At 44.4% G+C, this 22180-nt stretch overlaps 2 protein-coding genes across 4 annotated transcripts in view; both read right to left on the minus strand.

Moving 5' to 3' along the window:
* LOC117423074 (ras-related protein Rab-37-like) overlaps positions 1-10042 on the minus strand; it is a 103825-nt gene extending 93783 nt beyond the window's left edge. Inside the window, exon 1 of one of the 2 annotated variants that reach the window (XM_034038486.3) lies at positions 9626-10042. In XM_034038486.3, coding sequence (XP_033894377.1) covers positions 9626-9778 — 153 coding nt within the window. In that variant the 5' untranslated portion in view covers positions 9779-10042. The remainder of the gene's footprint in view (positions 1-9625) is intronic. The other variant, XM_034038484.3, reaches the window with a different exon arrangement.
* A 1656-nt stretch (positions 10043-11698) lies between these two features.
* Positions 11699-22180, minus strand: part of xylt2 (xylosyltransferase II) — a 50178-nt gene continuing 39696 nt past the window's right edge. Inside the window, exons 8-12 of one of the 2 annotated variants that reach the window (XM_058990000.1) lie at positions 17121-17377; positions 16706-16901; positions 16270-16603; positions 15771-16089; positions 11699-13587 (exon numbers count right to left, since the gene is read on the minus strand). In XM_058990000.1, the coding sequence (XP_058845983.1) occupies positions 13545-13587; positions 15771-16089; positions 16270-16603; positions 16706-16901; positions 17121-17377 (1149 nt within the window). In that variant the 3' untranslated portion in view covers positions 11699-13544. The remainder of the gene's footprint in view (positions 13588-15770; positions 16090-16269; positions 16604-16705; positions 16902-17120; positions 17378-22180) is intronic. The other variant, XM_034039430.3, reaches the window with a different exon arrangement.

A 22180-nucleotide genomic window follows, 5' to 3' on the forward strand; every position in this document is an offset into this window, starting at 1 on the left:
ACTTGTCTGTAATTCTGGTTACTGTCTTATTTGTTGCTTCTGTTTGTAATTTTTGTGAATTTTTTGTGAGCCTATTGGTCAGGTTGTCATTGAAACTGACTCATCTGAGTAAATAAAGGATTGATTGATTGATTGATTGATTGGGTTTTTCCATGCAGGACTTTCTTCAGTTGCTAGGCATGCTGCTGTGTGATGGGATTCTGTTTGACAGAAAGCGATTCTGTGTGAAGGGATTCTGAGTTTCAATTATATAACTACATATCAAAGATTATTCTTAATTACAATGAACACAATTTCTTGAAATTACAGCCTGGGCAGTGTTTATAAACATTGTTAGGGTTTAAAAAGCCCTTCTCTGAAACAGTTTCAAAAGTTTGGGGAACTGAAAATGTCACTGAATTTTTCAAACTAGTTGCATGACCATCTCTCAAAACTATACAATCGTATGCATCGCTTTACAGCAAGATTTTCAACCACTTTTGGAAACCACTTATTTATTTATTTATTTTTTTATAAATTATCACCGTTACCACCCCTGCGCTGACTCGGTAGGGCAAAGACAGCACACGCTTTGGAGGACAGTGTGTGTTTGTCAGCCGACCGCTTTTTTTCACACTGTGGACTCACCATGCAGCCACCCAAGAGCTACAGCGTCGGAGGACAACGCAGCTCTTGGGCAGCTTACAGGCAAGCCCGCAGGCACCCAGCCAGACCACAGGGGTCGCTGGTGCGCAGTGAGCCGAGGACACCCTGGCCGACCTAACCCTCCCTCCCCCTGGGCGACGCTCAGCCAATTGTGCGCTGCCCCCTGGGAGCTCCTGTCCACAGTCGGCTGTGGAATAGCCTGGACTCGAACCGGCGACGTCGAGACTATAGAGCGCATCCTGCACTCCACGTGGAGAGCCTTTACGAGATGCGCCACTCGGGAGCCCCTGGAAACCACTTCTGAGACAGAGCAGGTTGCAATCATCAGTTTTAAAAGGGTTACCCATATAAAAATGAAATGCATCAAGCATGTCAATTCAAAATCATTATTGCACCTCTGGATTATTATAAATAATAAAAACAATTCTAAACATAAACCATAGCTTTACTCTATCAATGTTACGTGTAAAGAATGTATTTCTATAAATTGTATATATACTGTATATAGTAGGGATAAAACAATACAGTCCAACTACTGTACATTGAGGGTACATTTCATGTTCATTTATTTTTGACGGGAACATTGCAATGAAATGGAGGGTGCATTGTAAAAACGACATGGTTGAGTGCACATGAATGATGTTAATTAAATGCACTCTTCTTCCATCTGGGTACACTTTTCTCATCAGTGTACAGGAGCTCACAGGCCTGGAGCCTGAAACAAAGGGTTATGGACTAGCTGAGCACACTTGGAAACTTCCCAACTATTCCTCACAAAATGTGGATAAGCCTTCAGCAGCTCCAGATTCTATTAGAGCATTGTACAGCTTTGAAAACCCTCCTGGATTGAATCAGCCACATATCTGTGATTATTCAGGGGTTACCCTTAAAAATAGGTGGTTGACGAAATCCTGGAGGATTCCCCAGTTCTGTAAAATTCTCTAATAAAATCCAGAGAGATTTCTCCTGGCGGGTATGATGATCCAATCAACTCCTAACTTACTGAGCAAATGTTCAGAAAGCTCTGATTCCCAGAGCAGACCAGAGCATTAAACAGACTGGTTACTGAGAGAAACCTGACCCGGTTTCACCAGGTCTCCTGCAGAGCATTAAACAGAGTGGTTACTGAGAGAAACCTGACCCGGTTTCACCAGGTATCCTGCAGAGCATTAAACAGAGTGGTTACTGAGAGAAACCTGACCCGGTTTCACCAGGTCTCCTGCAGAGCATCAAACAGACTGGTTACTGAGAGAAACCTGACCCGGTTTCACCAGGTATCCTGCAGAGCATTAAACAGAGTGGTTACTGAGAGAAACCTGACCCGGTTTCACCAGGTCTCCTGCAGAGCATCAAACAGACTGGTTACTGAGAGAAACCTGACCCGGTTTCACCAGGTATCCTGCAGAGCATTAAACAGAGTGGTTACTGAGAGAAACCTGACCCGGTTTCACCAGGTATGTAGAGCATTAAACAGACTGGTTACTGAGAGAAACCTGACCCGGTTTCACCAGGTCTCATAAACTAAGCAAATAGCTTCTTAAATCACGGATGTAACTTTAACAAGGTTCTTATAGTCTAATAATGCTGAAATAATATTTGAATCCTTAACCTGTGATAAGATTGATAGCCTTGTTGAAAACAGTGTTTGAACTTGGTCTTTTTTCATGTGCTATTGGTGATTTCTATGTCCTTTACCTTCTCTGTCTCAACTCTCTGTTATTGAATTCACCTTTCTAAATAAAGGAACACTTGTTAAGACAATTCCATTGTGCCACACGCACACTCCTTGTTCAGGTAATGAACTTAGGCTCTGTCATGAGTCCTATAATAATTACAGAAATATAAGCAGACTTTATGAAGGCTGTGTGGTCCAGTGGTTAAAGAAATGGGCTTGTAACCAGGAGATCCCCAGTTCAAATCCCACCTCACCCACTGACTCATTGTGTGACCCCGAGCAAGTCACTTAACCTCCTTGTGCTCCGTCTTTCAGGTGAGACGTAGTTGTAAGTTACTCTGCAGCTGATGCATAGTTCACACACCCTAGTCTCTGTAAGTCGCCTTGGATAAAGGCGTCTGCTAAATAAACAAATAATAATAATGAAAAGTACCCACTTGACATCATGACACCTCAGTCTCAATGGGGATATTCTTGGTTAGAGAATGAATCAATAAAATAAAATACAATGAAATTTAAACTGTCTAAACCATACATTAAACTGTGCTAGCAAGTTCAGCATTTATTTTCTAATTTTTCATTTTTCGTGGAATAAGAATTCACTTATTTTGAATGAGAATAAGAAGTAGAACTGAATTAAATGGGCCGATGATTTCCAAACAGCCAACAGACCCCAATCAGGAGGATTTATCATCTGTAGCTCTTTCCTCGTCGCCCCCTCTGGCTGTGGTGCGCTTTTCACAGCTGTTGCTCTTTCCTCGTCGCCCCCTCTGGCTGTGGTGCGCTTTTCACAGCTGTTGCTCTTTCCTCGTCGCCCCCTCTGGCTGTGGTGCACTTTTCACAGCTGTTGCTCTTTCCTCGTCGCCCCCTCTGGCTGTGGTGCGCTTTTCACAGCTGTAGCTCTTTCCTCGTCGCCCCCTCTGGCTGTGGTGCGCTTTTCACAGCTGTTGCTCTTTCCTCGTCGCCCCCTCTGGCTGTGGTGCGCTTTTCACAGCTGTTGCTCTTTCCTCGTCGCCCCCTCTGGCTGTGGTGCACTTTTCACAGCTGTTGCTCTTTCCTCGTCGCCCCCTCTGGCTGTGGTGCACTTTTCACAGCTGTTGCTCTTTCCTCGTCGCCCCCTCTGGCTGTGGTGCGCTTTTCACAGCTGTTGCTCTTTCCTCGTCGCCCCCTCTGGCTGTGGTGCGCTTTTCACAGCTGTTGCTCTTTCCTCGTCGCCCCCTCTGGCTGTGGTGCACTTTTCACAGCTGTTGCTCTTTCCTCGTCGCCCCCTCTGGCTGTGGTGCGCTTTTCACAGCTGTAGCTCTTTCCTCGTCGCCCCCTCTGGCTGTGGTGCGCTTTTCACAGCTGTTGCTCTTTCCTCGTCGCCCCCTCTGGCTGTGGTGCGCTTTTCACAGCTGTTGCTCTTTCCTCGTCGCCCCCTCTGGCTGTGGTGCACTTTTCACAGCTGTTGCTCTTTCCTCGTCGCCCCCTCTGGCTGTGGTGCACTTTACACAGCTGTTGCTCATTCCTCGTCGCCCCCTTCAGCTGTGGTACGCTTTTCACAGCTGTTTGCCCGACAGGCAGCACTCGGGCTCAGATATACTGTGATGTTCATTTAGGCTGTACAAGCCAACGCTCTCAGAAAAGGATAAAACCTGATGATTTGAAACTGAAGTTACATTTAAATTATACTGCCACATCAGAAAAATCATTAGGCCCGATATTTGAATAAATACGAAACCCAAGCAACTGATTTGTTACTGATTAGGATTAACACATGCACAGGATACTGATCAGGATTAACACATGCACAGGATACTGATCAGGATTAATACATGCACATGATACTGATCAGGATACATGCACATGATACTGATCAGGATCAATACATGCACATGACACTGATCAGGATTAATACATGCTCAGGATAGTGATCAGGATTAATACATGCACATGATACTGATCAGGATTAATACATTCACATGATACTGATCAGGATTAATACATGCACATGATACTGATCAGGATTAATACATGCACATGATACTGATCAGGATTAATACATGCACAGGATACTGTTTTGTCCTGTGCAGCGCTTTGATATACTTTTTGTATGAAAGGCGCTATATAAATAAAGTATTGATTAATTGATTGATGATACACAATAGACACATAAAGTGAAACACATAGAAACGTAATACATGAATGAAACCTAGAGCTGTATAGCATATAGCTTCCCATAGTAAAAAAATAACATGCATGCTTCTTTATAACAGGATGTATTTCACAAAACAACATTAGGTTTCATTTGCCATGTTTGCCAGGTTTATGGTTCTTGCACCTCCTTCCCTGAATCTCAAAATGGAATCAAGCAGAGTCACTCTAACAACTCATGACACTAAGAGCAGACAGCAAAGGGCTGTGTGTCACACAACTGATTCATCTGTTATGCAATCACGCTGTGACCTGTAGACTGTAAAATAACAAAGCTGCATTACCTAGTTTCTAGTCAGTTTCAGTCAGATCTGACAGGACTTCGAGCTTCTGTATCCAAGACTACACAATTACTGTACTCTTACAAAATGGAATTAATTCCAGAATATCTTTTATGAAATGATGCATTTCTCTAATTAAAATATCCAGGATGCTGTTATGTTCATTAAATGCAACTTCTCCATCTAGAACGTCAAAGCAGAAGGTCAAATTCGAAGTCAAGTTGACAAACATTTCTGCTAGAGCCTCTTCACCTGGTTTAACTTAAATGCACCTCACCTAACTAGATGCTGCTCTATATGATCTGAGAACGGAGGCTTTTTAACTCTATAAAGTGGATTTTGAAGATACAAGACACTGCAGTATGTTGTATTACTCATGAGCTGCAGTATGTTGTATTACTCATGAGCTGCAGTATATTGTGTTACTCAAGAGCTGCAGTATGTTGTATTACTCGTGAGCTGCAGCTTGTTGTATTACTCATGAGCTGCAGTATGTTGTATTTCTCATGAGCTGCAGTATGTTGTATTATTATTATTATTATTATTATTTATTTCTTAGCAGACGCCCTTATCCAGGGCGACTTACAATTGTTACAAGATATCACATTATTTTTACATACAATTACCCATTTTGTACAGTTGGGTTTTTACTGAAGCAATCTAGGTAAAGTACCTTGCTCAAGGGTACAACAGCAGTGTCCCACACTGGGGATTGAACCCACAACCCTCCGGTCAAGAGTCCAGAGTCCTAACCACTACTCCACACTGCTGCCCTATTACTTGTGAGCTGCAGTATGTTGTATTTCTCATGAACTGCAGTATGTTGTATTACTCATGAGCTGCAGTATGTTGTATTACTCGTGAGCTGCAGCTTGTTGTATTACTTGTGAGCTGCAGTATGTTGTATTTCTCATGAGCTGCAGTATGTTGTATTTCCCATGAGCTGCAGTATGTTGTATTACTCATGAGCTGCAGTATGTTGTATTACTCATGAGCTGCAGTATGTTGTGTTACTCAAGAGCTACAGTATGTTGTATTACTCGTGAGCTGCAGCTTGTTGTATTACTCATGAGCTGCAGTATGTTGTGTTACTCAAGAGCTGCAGTATGTTGTATTACTCATGAGCTGCAGTATGTTGTATTACTCGTGAGCTGCAGCTTGTTGTATTACTCGTGAGCTGCAGTATGTTGTATTACTTGTGAGCTGCAGTATGTTGTATTACTCATGAGCTGCAGCTTGTTGTATTACTCGTGAGCTGCAGTATGTTGTATTACTTGTGAGCTGCAGTATGTTGTATTTCTCATGAGCTGCAGTATGTTGTATTACTCATGAGCTGCAGTATGTTGTGTTACTCAAGAGCTACAGTGTTGTATTACTCATGAGCTGCAGCTTGTTGTATTACTCGTGAGCTGCAGTATGTTGTATTACTCTTGAGCTGCAGTATGTTGTATTACTCATGAGCTGCAGTATGTTGTATTACTCATGAGCTGCAGTATGTTGTATTACTCATGAGCTGCAGTATGTTGTGTTACTCAAGAGCTACAGTATGTTGTATTACTCATCAGCTGCAGCTTGTTGTATTACTCCTGAGCTGCAGTATGTTGTGTTACTCAAGAGCTGCAGTATGTTGTATTACTCATGAGCTGCAGTATGTTGTATTACTCGTGAGCTGCAGCTTGTTGTATTACTCGTGAGCTGCAGTATGTTGTATTACTTGTGAGCTGCAGTATGTTGTATTACTCATGAGCTGCAGCTTGTTGTATTACTCGTGAGCTGCAGTATGTTGTATTACTTGTGAGCTGCAGTATGTTGTATTTCTCATGAGCTGCAGTATGTTGTATTACTCATGAGCTGCAGTATGTTGTATTACTCATGAGCTGCAGTATGTTGTGTTACTCAAGAGCTACAGTATGTTGTATTACTCATGAGCTGCAGCTTGTTGTATTACTCGTGAGCTGCAGTATGTTGTATTACTCTTGAGCTGCAGTATGTTGTATTACTCATGAGCTGCAGCTTGTTGTATTCCTCGTGAGCTGCAGTATGTTGTATTCCTCGTGAGCTGCAGCTTGTTGTATTTCTCATGAGCTGCAGTATGTTGTATTACTCATGAGCTGCAGTATGTTGTATTACTCTTGAGCTGCAGTATGTTGTATTACTCATGAGCTGCAGCTTGTTGTATTACTCGTGAGCTGCAGCTGGTTTTAGGCGTGAGTTAAGAATCACAGTGCCCTTGAAGCACTGATGAGAGCTGGTACAGTAATGAGGGGTTTTCGTGGTTATGGTCACCTGTAAGAGCACTGTCCGGCTCTTTAGCCCAACACTAGAATGGGAGAGAAGGAAGCCTGTAATTAGTTCAGGTTGTGGATGAACTGTGAAAAAGGGCAGCTGAGTCCCATTCCAATCTCCACTGCCATCCACACTGCTAACCCCTGAGCTGCTTGTGAAGATGACCATTTCCAAATGTTTTACTCATTGTGATGGGTGCTATTTAAGGAAATAGAGCATCTGAAACAGAAAGAGACTTGCTGTGTTCACAATAGGGAACATGAAATAGAACTAAAACTTACTGTGCTCACAATAGGGCATTAGAATCAGAAAAAATAAAAACTTGTCATAATCATTCGAATCCTGAGTCACAGACTATAACGCAGTGGGGATTACAGCAAGGTAATTTACACTGGAAATATGTGAGAGATTCAAATGTGAAGAAAATGTAAATGACATTGTATCACGTGGTTTCAGCTAACTTTGTTATTCAAGGTGATTGCTTATGCAACAGCAACTAACTAAATTATAAAACAATCCTAATGTACTGATTTACATTATTATCATCTCCGCAGTAAAAGTAGTATTATCATATCCGCAGTAACAGTAAAAGTGCTTAGCTTATAAGATCGTCACAGCAACTAAGTAAATGGCAAAATAATAGGCATGGGTAATAATTAGAGCTGGCAATTAATCGCAGTTAAATTTTCCCATTAACGCGTTCATTTTGGACAGATTAATTCGCACTCCTGTCTTGTTTGTGAGCCTTTTGTTATGTGTGTTTCACGTATGAACAAAAAAAAAAAACATTTTTGGCACGAATTTCAAATTCCACTAACAATACATATTTCATATTGCAAGTGTATTGATATTGCAACAGGTCGCCAACATTTCTGAAGCAAAATAGGTTTTATGGTGTGATTCGCCATATTTAGGTCGCAAATATTTAAGGCTTTACAGTATTCTTTATTTCTTTGGCAGTGGTTTAGTACTTAATTACAGCATTAGAATACAGAGCTCAATGAAACCTGCTCAAAGTACCCTGTGGTAGCGATCTCTCCCCCTCATCCCAAGACATCACCAAACTCGGGTTTACAACAGCCGTTTAAGAATGATTCGCACGAGACTAAAAAATAACTCATGTCGTTGTACCTTCTTTTTCAAAGGCTACAATAACCATTTTGTCCTTTGAGTGATATACATTTCCATACATATAATAATGCATTTCGGGGTGGGAGTTCAAACCCCTAAAACCACCCCCTAGCTTCGCCACTGCTTATACTAAATCACCAAGGTAGTCATCACTCTTCCAGTAACCACTGCAAGCAATGACCGTCTTTAAGTTTGGTTAAAACCTATTTACGAACTTCCATGACCAATCCTCGTCTGAGTGATCTGCTTGTAATGGCAACTGAAAAATAACTGGTTATATTTTGATGTCCTAGTTGATATCTTTGCAAAAATGAAGCCTAGACGATATCCGCTGCTTCACTAGGTTTATTCATGCAATGCCAGAGTTTTTTTTATTAATATTTTTTTATTTTTTATAATTTTTTTTATTATTAAGGTTTGTTGCAGTTTTATTATTATGGAGAGGGGGACCCTAAATACATTCCTCCCACGCACCCAAGCCCTTACCGCATTTCAAAAACATACTGGAAGAGTCGCCTCAGCCACGAGACGCTGCAGCTGGAACAATAAAACAAAATCATTCAAAATGTATTGCTTACAAGAAGTAACATAGCAAGACTTAACGAGCATCGGATTCAGCAGATTTTAAACACATTTTAGTTTGTCAAAATAAACACTCAAATGAGTTTCTCTTTTGCCTGATAAGCGGACGGTAGAGTTACGAATCGGTGTGATGTTGTAATCTTTGCTACCCAAAACAATGCGGTACAGGCAGCAAAGCGTCCGGGTAGAGGCTAAAGTATACCAAGCCCCGTTTCCGTAAGACTCTTTATTGTGAAGTGAAAAGGGACACGGTAAATCAAACGGCGCCGTATCAAAGTAAAATCAAGCATTTCCACTGAAAAATCACACTGTTATTGAATACGTGAATTCAAGAACTGATAGGGCAGCTGTGTGGAGTAGTGGTTAGGGCTCTGGCCTCTTGACCGGAGGGTTGTGGGTTCAATCCCCAGTGGTGGACACTGCTGTTGTACCCTTGAGCAAGGTACTTTACCTAGATTGCTCCAGTAAAAACCCAGCTGTATAAATGGGGAATTGTATGTGAAATCTTGTAACAATTGTAAATCGCTCTGGATAAGGGCGTCTGCTAAGAAATAAATAATAATAATAAAAGCCTCAGTTTTAAACTGTAACCAAAATGCATTGTAGATGTAATTTGTAATAGGCAATACACATTGTAATTGATCGAGTTATTTTAAAATAATGTAACGAGTAAAATTAAATATGAATATGTAATGCAATCCAGATTAAGGAGATGCTTTGCATCAATACAGCAAATCTCGTTTGAGATTAAAACGTTTCAGTCTTAATGAAAACAAAAGAAAAACAACAAAACCCTTGAAATAACCACGAGCAGAGGAGCAGAATCACAGACCTTATGCATCAACTCTTCATCGTAGGTGATAGCTTTTGTAGGAGGAGTGTGCCCGTCGTCCGTATCTGTGTCCATTGCGTTAGATCCATAGGCACTGTCGGGGTAATGCATCTCTCTGTCAGGAGCACTCTGTGATTCTGAAACCGGATCCATCGCGTCGCTCGCCTTGATGAACTATTTGAGATGGTGCCAAGATTACTCCCCTTTGCAGTACCTGAAATACAGCGCGGACAGCGCTTTCACTCCAGGTCTTAATGCGACTGTTGATGAAACATATATGATCCCAAAGGTGCTTCTTTTGAATGTGTTACCAGCGGGGGGAACGTTTAAATGTCCTCTGCTCACATTAATATCAACTTTTCCACTGCAGAACTCAGGGCGGTGTGTTCAGCACCGCGGGGAGCGCCCTGCGTTTCAGCCCCTCCTCCGAACGAACAGCAGCCTCAGCTCTGAGCTCGGAGTCCTGCCCAGAGGAAGAGCGGCGGTTAAAAGATTTGAAAGTTGAAACTGGAACGGCTTATTTGTTTATATATTTGAGTGTATTCCTCTGTGTGTATTACAAACAAATACCCACTGCAATACGAGACAGCCTTAGTGAGTCTTAATGGACTGTTATTCTCAAATACAAAAGCAGGCACATCAAAAAAGACCCCCCACCCCCCGGTAATATCCAGGACTGTATGAATAACCCTCGGGTTTTGGATTTAAACTCAGTGCGATAATAACCAGAACTGTATGAATGGAACCCTCGGGTTGTACTGCATTTAAAGGGGCAGTGCGTCTTTTTGGTGGGCATGATGAATACTGCAGTGTGGAGATGAGCAAAGTATTTAAGAGAAAAACCCAGGCAGCCAAATCCTGCACCAGAAACATAGAAACATACATTTAAACAACTGTCTGTTACTGATTATGGAACTGTATGCAACATGTTTTCTGTAATGATGAGTTAGCTTGGCAAGTGCTTCTGCAGCATGTATGATAGGAACAGTCAACCCCATGACAGTCTTTAATGAAGAGCCCCCCCTCCACTGGCACACCCTTCATATCGCGCAGGCTTGTCATGTCAAACTCGCATGCTGGCCCTACACCATACTGAAGTTGTTATCAGAATGCAGCATGCATTCATGAACATGTTAATGATCACTGGAAACATATCGGTACATGAAACACTGAAGCATTGTTAAAGTACATCTGCAGTATCCCTTCAGTAAATACAGTTTTAAATATCAAGCTGTTATTACAATTGAAGTTGTATACAAGCAAAACTAGAAAAACCTTTCCTCTGACTTGTATGCAGATTCACTAACCCTATCAAGCCGTCTGAGAGTTCTGTGAACTGCTGTGCTCGGCAGCAATAAAGTGTGACCAAGCTTCCCCTTCCAGGCTCATTTTACACTACACTGGGAACTACGGTATAAGGGCCATTATCTCACTGGGTGAACTTGCACATGAAAGTGTAAATGCTTGAGACCCAATGTTGATCTAAATAGTGGGGGCAAAAAAATAGAGTAATGAGCCTACAGCAAGATTCTTGTAGTGATTTATTTCCATTTAATGTAATTGTTGAGAATATCCGATGGTAATGTAGCATTGCACTGACAAAAAGGATTTCGCTGTCCTTACTGTTAAAAATCTCATGCGTACATTAGCTCAAATGGCATGCACAAGACATTTCCCGATGCTGAACCTCGAACACACCTGCACTGCTTAGATTCCCACTGTTTATTACAACAGTGCCTTTGTGCTGATTTTTTTTTTAAATTACAAATCCTAAACTGAGCTTTAGGGATGTGCTCCTTCAGCTCATAAGAAAGCATGCGCTGTGGTACAGAGGTAAAGGGGCTCATTCCTTAAGCTCAAAAGAAAGCATGCGCTGTGGCACAGAGGTAAAGGGGCTCATTCCTTAAGCTCATAACAAAGCATGTGCTGTGGCACAGAGGTAAAGGGGCTCATTCCTTAAGCTCATAACAAAGCATGTGCTGTGGCACAGAGGTAAAGGGGCTCATTCCTTAAGCTCATAACAAAGCATGTGCTGTGGCACTGATGTAACTTAAAAAAAAGGATGGTGAGTAAGTAGATTCAAGAAACTGCACAGAGTCCTTTTCTTCAATCAGTTGTTAGGTTTATTGAAATATGCAGGGAGTCTGGTCCCAGGTACAGGACAAACAGAATACTCGTTCTTACAATTGTTGCATGACATTAAATACCCTTCTGCATAGGTGTCTGTCTCTCTCCTCCTCTTTCTCTGACACTTAACCAATAGAAAAGGTACAACTCATTATCCTGTTACCATATATTTCATTTAGTGTGAGTGTGTGTGTGTGTGTGTGTGTGTGTGTGTGTGTGTGATCTAGTGTGAAGACCTCTGAACTCAGTGCATTCTTCAGACCCCCGGTGCCACAAAGGTCCATACATCTGGTTTTTGTCATCTTCTTGAGACCTTTTCTCTTTGGATCTCTCTGAAGGCTTAGAGCCTGGCTCCTTCGGTCCCCTTGAAAACTAGCTTTATGACCCCGTCATAAACCAGCTGTATTTTCTAAGGAAAAACCTGTTAACTAGTTTTATACCCCAGTGGTCTCCCCGAAGGGCAAGCTTCTTTCATGTCAGGGCTGGAGATCAAAGGACTTGTTTGTACAGCCGTGTGCTGCTGGCCAGCCATTTGCTTTGACACAAAAGAATCTTTTTCAGTTGTTACAACTTCAGAGTAACTTCTCTACCATATTGCAGCTTTCATCTATCACAGCAGTGCTTGCATTTTTGGAACTAACAGTTTTTTCTATCCAATGTTAAATCACTTTTCAGAAAAATAACATGAATACAGCCGTCATTCCTCATGCGTAGCAAACTGCTATTCAATACTTGTTCCATGTTTTCCAACAGGCACAGAGGTAAAGGGGCTCATTCCTTCAGCTCATAAGAAAGCATGCGCTGTGGCACAGAGGTAAAGGGGCTCATTCCTTCAGCTCATAAGAAAACATGTACAGTGGCACAGAGGTAAAGATCTCTGCTGATTGGCAGCCATTGTATATGACTGATACCAAGGCAAAGTTTATTATGAGGATTTGCAACATATATATTGAGCTGCAGAAGACACCAAACAGATTTAGGGTATAAAGCTATTTACTCAATATTCTCATTAAAAATACTACCTGTAATAAAATTATAACTCCAATAGGTCAAGAATAGTTGAAAAGTGTCCACTCTGGAGATTATTGAGAAACTCCCAAAAGGCCTGTGTTACTGGGATCAAACAGTGTAAGAGTTCAATTTGTGACAGGGTGACTGACAGATGGCAATTAGTGTTGAGAGTTGGAATCTTACTAAACGGTCATCACTGGGAAGAGGTGCTGAAGTCCTACCTCCAGTAGTGCAGTTTGTGGTAATGTATAACAACATCACAATACTACAACAGTATAATGACCTTCGATAAACTGCTTATGAAATTCAGAATTTCCTCACAGAAGAGGTACATCAATGTGCTCCCCAAGCTGACATTTTTACCCTGTAGACATTAAAAACTTAAAACAAAAACAAAACCCATACTGTCTTTCTCATCACACAGTCCTATACAGGGCACTATGCTGCAGTACAGTGTAGCGAATCACCTCCATTAAGACACACACCATTCAAACAAAGTACTTGAGTCCAATTCAGCAGAGCACTAATTACTAATGAGGATGAAGTGGAATCACCAGCCTTTGATATGCACGACAACAATGACATCAGCCATTGAGCCTGAGTTTAAACAGCAAGCTCCTTGTAAATCGACAGGAAAACGTCAATCCCTTTATATGTAGCACAGACTTTCCACTACTAAAACAAAACAACTAAACAAAAACACCACGGGATCAACCCTTGGAAAGCACAGCCGTGTGGGTTCATTTGTGTATTTGCAACACTGGTGTAATTGAAGCAAGGCTTAAACACGAGGGTCCATAGTGTTTCCTCCAGTCTTTAATGATCTGAAAGGAGAAAAAAGTTATGTTTATTACGATTGTAATAGTGTGCCCAGCATCCAATACTTTATTTTTCATTCTAGCTTTAATAAATATGAATCGCTTATTAACATGTTGCGATCTCGTTTGTCGGTCTGCTTGTAAATGAAAAATTAAGACTTGGCCAATTTAAAAGCACATTTAGTTGTTTCACAGAAAAAAACATGTAATTTAAATCAATTTTACTATAAACACATTTCTCAGTTGTGATTGAGATACACGAATGGCTTGACAGGTATCAAATTAATTCTTAAAAGGAGAGTAGAAAAGTCATAAGCCCAAATTCTATCACTTAGTTCTTTGGTTCAGTTACCATGTGTTTTCTCAGTTTAAAAATAGAGTGGAGGGTATATTGTGGAGAGGTACTGCAGGGATGTCAGGTTCCAGGAAGTGGCAGCTAGAAAGTGCCAATGCAATATAAATACAATGCTTAGCTGCTGATTCTGATTAAAGTAGAAATGTGTACAAAATACTCTTTTAAACACAGACCAGGGGACATTTATATTTGCATATATATATATATATATATTTATTGAAAACATATTTATACATGATATAAACACATCCACAATACACAATGCTACAGGGGAAGAAGCTGTGTGTAACCCGATTCAATCTCAAGCTTCATGTTAGCAGTAGCTCTGTAGTGAAGTCATGTGCAGCAGTCCAGTCTGCTTGCAGAGGTCAGCGTTGAAGAGTTTCATTTGAACCAACCCCCAGGTAAATATGTTAACTTTCAAAGATTAGGGAGACTACAAACAGATAGCAAAGTTTGAAACACACATTTTCAGACACTGAAGAATACACTGGCTGTGAGTTTGTGTTATGTTTGTTTTTACTCACTGGTTCTAAATCATGGGATCATGGGCAGGGATTTACAGGGACTTGAGAGAACATTGGAAGACAAATCAAACCCACTGAAACATCCCAAACATCTGTACATTTACCAGAGGTGAGAAAGAATGTGTAAAGTGGAGACAATCCACAAGCTTCCCAGTCTGCATCAACACCAAGCCAGTACTGTCAATCAGACACTTATTATTTAGCATTAAATAGTCCTATTGTTCGTTCAAAGTTGGATATTATTGATATTGTTATTGTTGTGATGTTAATCTTTGGACCCAAAATCAATTGAGATGGGAAGTAGATATCAAGGTTCGCCAGTGTGTGTATATATACACACACTATTTCAATGTTATCCTTACAAGAAGAGCAGCAGCACCCTCTGCTGTATACATGCCACAATTCTCTACAGTGAGGTTTAGTGACAGGACCAGTCAACCACTGTGTTCCCTTCAGCAAACTCCACTGAATCCCATTGGTAACAGAGTGCTGCACATTCACAAAGGCAGGTCCTGAGTCCGATATCCCACAAGAAGTCCAGGGCTGACTTCTCAAACCATGGATCTCACCTCCTTCAGTCCTCTGTATAGGAGTACCATCCCCGTGCTTCTGTGGTGCAGGATTCTCACGTCATAGTTATTGCAGCAATTAAATGCCAACAAAGGGACAGGCTTCATGATCAGGACTCCACCCCACCCTCTGAGTTATCAAACCTCTGCCCCCCGTGTCACCCCACAAAGGGCTCTTTTCACAGTAAAGTGCACTTTGCCAACGATTTCAAAGTGAATTACTGCTTAAAAACTAACAAACAATCAAAACCTACAAAGGTGGTTTTCAACTTCCAAATTAGGCAGCGGCCACAGAAGTCACTATTGCACACTCTCCTGGAGTCAAAAGATGACACCTACCACAAAAAAAACCTATGGTAGAAAAACAAACAAACTGCCTTCAGCTTTTTCAGCATTTCTGCTTTTGTGTTCATTTGAATAGACCTCTTTCAGTATTAACAATTAATAGAACATCCCAGATAAAATAAACAAAACAAACTGTCTGTAGAATCACAGGCTTTTGATGTGCAAATGTAGAAGTCTGGATCACTGAGGGAGCTTGGTGACCTGTCTGTAAACTTGCACAACCCTCTCAGCTCCCAATCCATGCAGTAACTGGGGCAATCCTTTATTGTTTAAGATACAGAAGCAGAAAGCCCCCTCCAGCACGGCTCTGGACCTCCAGAATGGACCTTTCTTTATTGTATTATACTGTTCACATTCAGGCTGATTAGGGACGGCCCACTGGCTCTGGGCTACCTGATTCGGCCATTGCTTTTCACTGTTCCCAGCTCAGATTTGGGGTCGGGGGACAGGGAGCTCCAGCTGGACTGACGGCAGAGTCCCAGCGAGGAGCAGGCTGAGGGTAGGGTGGTACAGACACCGCCTGACACCCAGAATGCTCCCACACTCTCGTCCACCCAGTCCTCCAGAGACTTTCCCACCAGCAGGGCATTATGCTGGGCCTGCTCCATCGCCTGCTCCCTTGGTGGGAGCTTGAGGACTTCGTGCAGCTGCTGGAAACTCTGCTCCATGTACAGGTTCCCAGGGGGGCCCGTGTGCAGCCAGCGGGCCTCATCTGCAAGGAAACAGGCAGGTTACAGAAAGAACAGAAACTTCATCATGCTTTCTCCTAGATTGCAAGCGTCCCTCAGAAAAGTGAAGGCAAAAGAAGATGAGCTCTGGGTAGCAGGGTTGTGAAGGATACAGGGCCTGGCTCTGGGTAGCAGGGTTGTGAAGGATACAGGGTTGTGCTCACCTCTGTGCAGCGCCTGCCTGTCTTTGAAGGCGAGGGGTGTGACCAGGAAGCGGGACTCTGCCACAAGCTCCCAGAGCCGCAGCACCCGTACTGTCCAGGCTCCGGGCCGCAGGGGGCGCTGCAGCGGCGGCTTGTACTGTGTGAACTCTGCCTCTGAGTCCACGCTGATTTCATAGGAGGTGGCCACGACGTGGGCGGGGTCGATCCACACAATAGTGGCGGTCAGATTGGGGCCCCGTGTCCACTTCTGCACTGCGACCGGCTCGTCCAGCGGCCCCAGCACCCCCCCGAAGTTCCGGAAGATCCGCTCCTTGGGGTCCCACTCCGTCCCCACCTGTCAGGGAACAAAACAACCAGTCAGACCCGCCCAACCCCTCATCCCACTGTGAAGTTAACTGAGCCCATTGCGTGACGCTGTAACCCTGCCAGCCCTTACCTCCAGGTTCTTGAGCCGGTCAAACTCCCGGATGCTCCCCTCCAACTGCAGTGTGGCCTGAGGCACCGCCCACACTTCCAGGGTCTCCCGCTCCCCAATCCCCACATTCTGAACCTCCTGCATCACCAGGTAACCCTGGAAACGGTCGTCATAGAAATACAGGTGCACAGAGACTGGAGAGCCAATGGGCTCATAGCTGAAACGAGCCAGAACATTTCATTCGCATTCATCTTTTAAGTTGTGATTGCTGTTCAATCATTATAAGGCATGTTTAAAAGGAAATGTACTCCTATTACAGGTGTTCTTTGTAATAAAGTATCAATTGCAAAATAGGGAGAAGCAACCTTGCTGCTATAGCCTACAGAAAGCGGGTTTCAGAACTACAGCAAAAAGTTCCCTTTACTTGTGCCTGTACCTGCACTTGTCCCTGTCCCCTCGCGGGGCCCCCACGCTGCGCAGCCCCAGTCTGAAGAAGGAGGAGTATGCGGTGAGGGCCACGTCGCTCAGGATGCTCACTCCATCCATCCTCTCAAACACGCTTTCCCAATACGCCTTCAGCGCCACGGTGCCAGGGGCAGGGTCACCGTAGAGGTGGGCATCCAGGATGTTGATGGCTTCCTGGCTCACCAGCGACTCAAACTTTCGGGCAAAGAAGGTGGGTCTTGTCAACTGCTGTAAACAAGAAAAAACATCCACCAACAACTGTTAACAAATAAATCTCATTTCTTTAGTGAAGTGCGGTAAAATTCGGTAAGGACAATCCTCCAGCGGATTTCTCACGCTACAGAATAGAGGAAGAGACACATAGATGTCTTCCCCTCCATATAAATCTAGAAAATCATGGAGTGCAATTTATCACAATAACCAGTAGGAGGTGAAAGTGGAAGCATAGAGCTGAAAAAAAATGTATGCATGGAAGTACATTCATTTTTATTATGGAAATGTGGGCTTGGAGCGTATTAGGGAGATCTGTTTAAGGCGGCCTCCACCTGTTTGAAAATCTTACTGAAATTAGTTAGTGTGACCGAATGTAAAGAGGGGTGCATTTCATCGCCAAGATACCTAAAATGTTTAACCACTGGTATGTTAAATGGCAAGGCTATGTTCCTCATTGCAGCATTCAGGGGCATTAGTGCAGACTTGGACCAATTAATTTTGTATCCCCACAGTAAGCTGAAATCGTCAAAAATAAATAATAGGTAACAGAGCAATTGGGGAACATTTTTGACAAATAATAATACGTCAATCGGCATAAATCTACAGGGAACCAGGGAGAGAGGCAGATAGATAAGTTCCTGCTTTTTGTAACTGTAACTACTACATTTGGTGACATTGTAAGGTGGTGTTTGAATTGGCTGAGTTTGTGTGTGATTAGTACCAGGTGAGTGGCTAAATTGATTAGCAGTTGATTTTGCTATTTGATTGGTTTCCACACAGTTTAGTTGGTTCTTTTGCCAAGCAGGGGTAACAACATTTATTCAAGCAGCTTATTTTAGCGCCAGCACGAAGCGCCAGCCAACAGAAGAGCCTCAACAAAAGAGCCGGGAGTCTAGCTGTGGGAGTCCAGCGAGGGGAGGCCTGCGCTGAGACGCTGTTCCAATAGATCCAAACCTAACAGCGCTCTGGAAGAAGCCATCTACTAGTCAGGTCTGTATCCTCCACCCCACTGCTCCTACTGTGCCTTTTGTCTTGCTTGTCCTGCTATGACTGTCTCTCGCATCCCTGTTCTGTCCTCCCGTCCTCGTCCTCTGCCCTCCCTCCGCTGTTGCTCCTCCAACCCCTCTAACCTCATTTCTCTGCCTCTCCCCCCCTCCCGCACACTCTCTGGTGCACTCTGGAACTGTCACTCTTCTGCTAACAAAGCTGATTTCATCTCTGCCTTTGCCTCCCACCTCTCGCTCGATTTCCTTGCTCTCACTGAAACCTGGCTGTCCCCTGATAACACTGTTACTCCTGCTGCCCTGTCCTCTCTCTACGTCCTGTCCCATACCCCGCGTCTCACCGGACGGGGAGGTGGGACGGGTCTTCTCCTCTCTCCCTCCTTACTCTTTTCTGTCCCCTCCGATCTCACCTCCCTCTCTGTCACTACCTTTGAATTTCATGCAGTCCAACTAACCTCTCCCTGTCAACTCCTGCTCATTGTTCTGTACCGCCCCCCTGGGCCTCTCACTCACTTTCTGGATGAACTCGACTATCTACTCTCCTCCCTCCCCTCTCTGTCTACCCCGACTGTCCTGTTGGGTGACTTCAACATCCATCTCTCCAACCCCAGCCACTCTGCTGGATTCCTCCCTCTCCTTCACTCCTTCGACTTCTGTCTCTCTCCGTCCCCTCCTACCCACAAAGCTGGCCGTCAACTGGACCTCACCTTCTCCAGGGCCTGCTGCCCCTCCAACCTCTCTGTCACCCCCCTGGACCTCTCTGATCACTATTTCATCTCTTTTTCTCTGTCTCTCCCCCCTCTCCCTGCTCCTCCTACCCCCACTGTCACCTCTCGCCGTAACCTCCGCTCTCTCTCCCCCTCTGTCCTTGCCTCCACTGCTCTCTCTCACCTCCCTCCTATCGACTCCTTTTCACAACTCTCCGTAGACTCTGCTACCTCCACCCTCTTCTCCTCACTCACCTCCTCCCTCGACTCCCTCTGTCCCCTCACCTCCCGACCTGCTCGCCCCTCCCCTCCCCATCCCTGGCTCTCCTCTGTGCTCCGCTCGGCAAGAATCACACTGCGATCTGCTGAAAAGGAATGGAAGAGAACCAAACTCCCTGCTGCTCTAGACCTTTACCGCACTCTTCTCTCCTCCTTCTCCTCTACTCTCTCCTCTGCTAAATGTGCTTATTTCCAATCTGTAATCCAAGCCTCCACTAACAACCCACGTAAACTATTTTCTACCTTCTCCTCCCTCCTAAACCCTCCCCCCCCCTCCTCCTCCCTCCTCTATCTCCCCTGACGACTTTGCCTCCTTCTTCTCTTCTAAAATCTCAGATATCCGCAAACTCTTTAACACCTCTCCCTCCCCCGCACCCCCTCCTGCTCCAACCCCTACACCCACTACATCCCCTACTAACTCGCCCTCCCTCTCCACCTTCTTGCCCCTCTCAGACTCTGACCTCTCCTCCCTGCTCCAGGGTCACAAACCCACCACGTGTGCCTTGGACCCCCTCCCCACTCACCTCTTTCAAGCTGCTGCTCCTGCTCTACTCCCCTTCATCTCCTCCCTCCTCAACACCTCTCTACTTTCTGGCATCTTCCCCTCTGCCTTCAAAAAAGCCTCTATCACTCCCCTCCTCAAAAAACCTACCCTCGACCCCACCTCCCTCCAGAGCTACCGTCCTGTCTCCCTCCTACCCTTCCTCTCCAAAACCCTCGAGCGGACTGTACACCGCCAGCTCTCTGCTTTCCTGTCCAACCACTCTCTGCTTGACCCTCTCCAATCTGGCTTCCGCTCTGCTCACTCCACTGAAACCGCCCTTCTGTCTGTCACCAACTCACATAAGTGTGCCCGAGCTGCCTCTCTCTCCTCTGTCCTAATTCTCCTCGACCTCTCTGCTGCCTTTGACACTGTTGATCACTCTATTCTACTATCATCTCTTGCTGACCTGGGGATCTCTGGCACTGCTCTGGCCTGGTTCTCCTCCTACCTCTCCAACCGCACTTACCAGGTAACCTGGCGTGGAACAGCCTCCACACCTCACTCTCTCTTAACTGGAGTCCCCCAAGGGTCAGTCTTGGGTCCTCTCCTGTTCTCTCTCTACACCCGCTCCCTGGGCCCCCTCATCGCATCCTATGGTTTCTCATACCATTTCTATGCTGATGATGCTCAGATTTTCCTCTCCTTCCCCACCTCTGACTCCACCATCTCCTCCCGTATCTCTACCTGTCTGTCTGCTATTTCCTCCTGGATGCACTCGCATCACCTCAAACTCAACCTCTCTAAATCTGACCTCCTTTTCTTTCCCTCCTCCTCCCCCTCCTCTGATCTCTCTATCTCTGTTCCTCTGGAATCTACCACACTCTCTCCCTCTTCCTCAGCTAAGAACCTTGGAGTCACCCTGGACCCCTGCCTCTCTTATTCCCAGCACATCTCCACTCTGGCACGCACTTGCAGATTCTTCCTGAGCAACATCCGAAGAATCCGACCCTTCCTCACCAACTATGCTACCCAGCTCCTGGTCCAGGCCCTGGTACTCTCCCGCCTAGACTACTGCAACTCCCTCCTGGCTGGCCTCCCTGCGTCCGCCACCCGTCCGCTCCAGCTCATCCAGAACTCTGCTGCTCGCCTGGTGTTCTCTCTACCTCGCTTCGCCCACGCTACTCCACTACTCCGCTCGCTCCACTGGCTCCCGATCACCGCTCGCATCCAGTTCAAGACTCTTGTACTAGCCTACAGATGCTTTGATCAGACTGCACCCAGCTACCTCCAGACCCTCATCTCTCCCTACACCCCCACTCGACCTCTCCGCTCCGCCTGCACTAGAAGACTGGCTCTACCTCCGCTACGCTCCCCTGCCTCCCGAGCCCGCTCCTTCTCCACCCTTGCTCCGCAGTGGTGGAACGACCTTCCTACAGATGTCAGGACTGCCCAGTCCCTGACCACATTCCGGCGCCTCCTTAAGACTCACCTCTTCAAACAGCACCTGTAGAACTCCTCTGTTGTATCCTGGGACACTATCACCCTTCATTTAAATATGCTTTATTTTGCTCTTATCCGCCCCCTATTTTACTGCATTTAATCCTGTACCTCAGAATATTGTAATCTGCCAAGTGTTTAATCTGTAGTATTTTGTACTTAATCATATCCTGATGTAACTTTCACTATTATCTGCTGTATTATTGAATTGTGGTTTGTCACACTTGAGAATTATTGTATTTCTTATTGTATGACTTATATTGTAACACTTGAATGTATTTGTATTTGCTTGCGATTGTAAGTCGCCCTGGATAAGGGCGTCTGCTAAGAAATAAATAATAATAATAATAATAAAGTAAAATACGATGTTGTGTGTTATTGAGAGTAACAGGGGAATGAGTGACAGACTGGAGGACAGCTTGGGTGAGCGGTTCAAGTGACAGGGCAAATAATAAAGCGGAAAACGGACAGTCTTGACAGGTACCCCAGGAAATAGAGAACTGAGGTGAGCATTTACTGCCTGTGAGCACCATCGCCGAGGGATTGGCATATAGGATTTTAACCATATTAATAAGCTCTGTACCCAGACCCATATGGTCTAGAACCAACCAGATACAGTGCAGCTGACTCATTGACTGAAAGGCATGGGAAAATGAAGGTTTGAAGAAATTGCACACATTTGTCTTTGTCATAGAGACTATTAGAACTGTAAAGCTTAGAATAAAAGGAGAGAAATTAAGTGTTTATTTGAGTAGGGTCAGACAACGTATCTCTCCCTTAGTTGACTTAATGGATAAAATGTCAGCAAAATGTTCACTGCTCCGTAATCTCAAGGCTAGGAGGTGAC

The sequence above is a fragment of the Acipenser ruthenus genome, chromosome 17 (genome assembly GCF_902713425.1).
Source record: "Acipenser ruthenus chromosome 17, fAciRut3.2 maternal haplotype, whole genome shotgun sequence".
NCBI lineage: Eukaryota > Metazoa > Chordata > Actinopteri > Acipenseriformes > Acipenseridae > Acipenser > Acipenser ruthenus.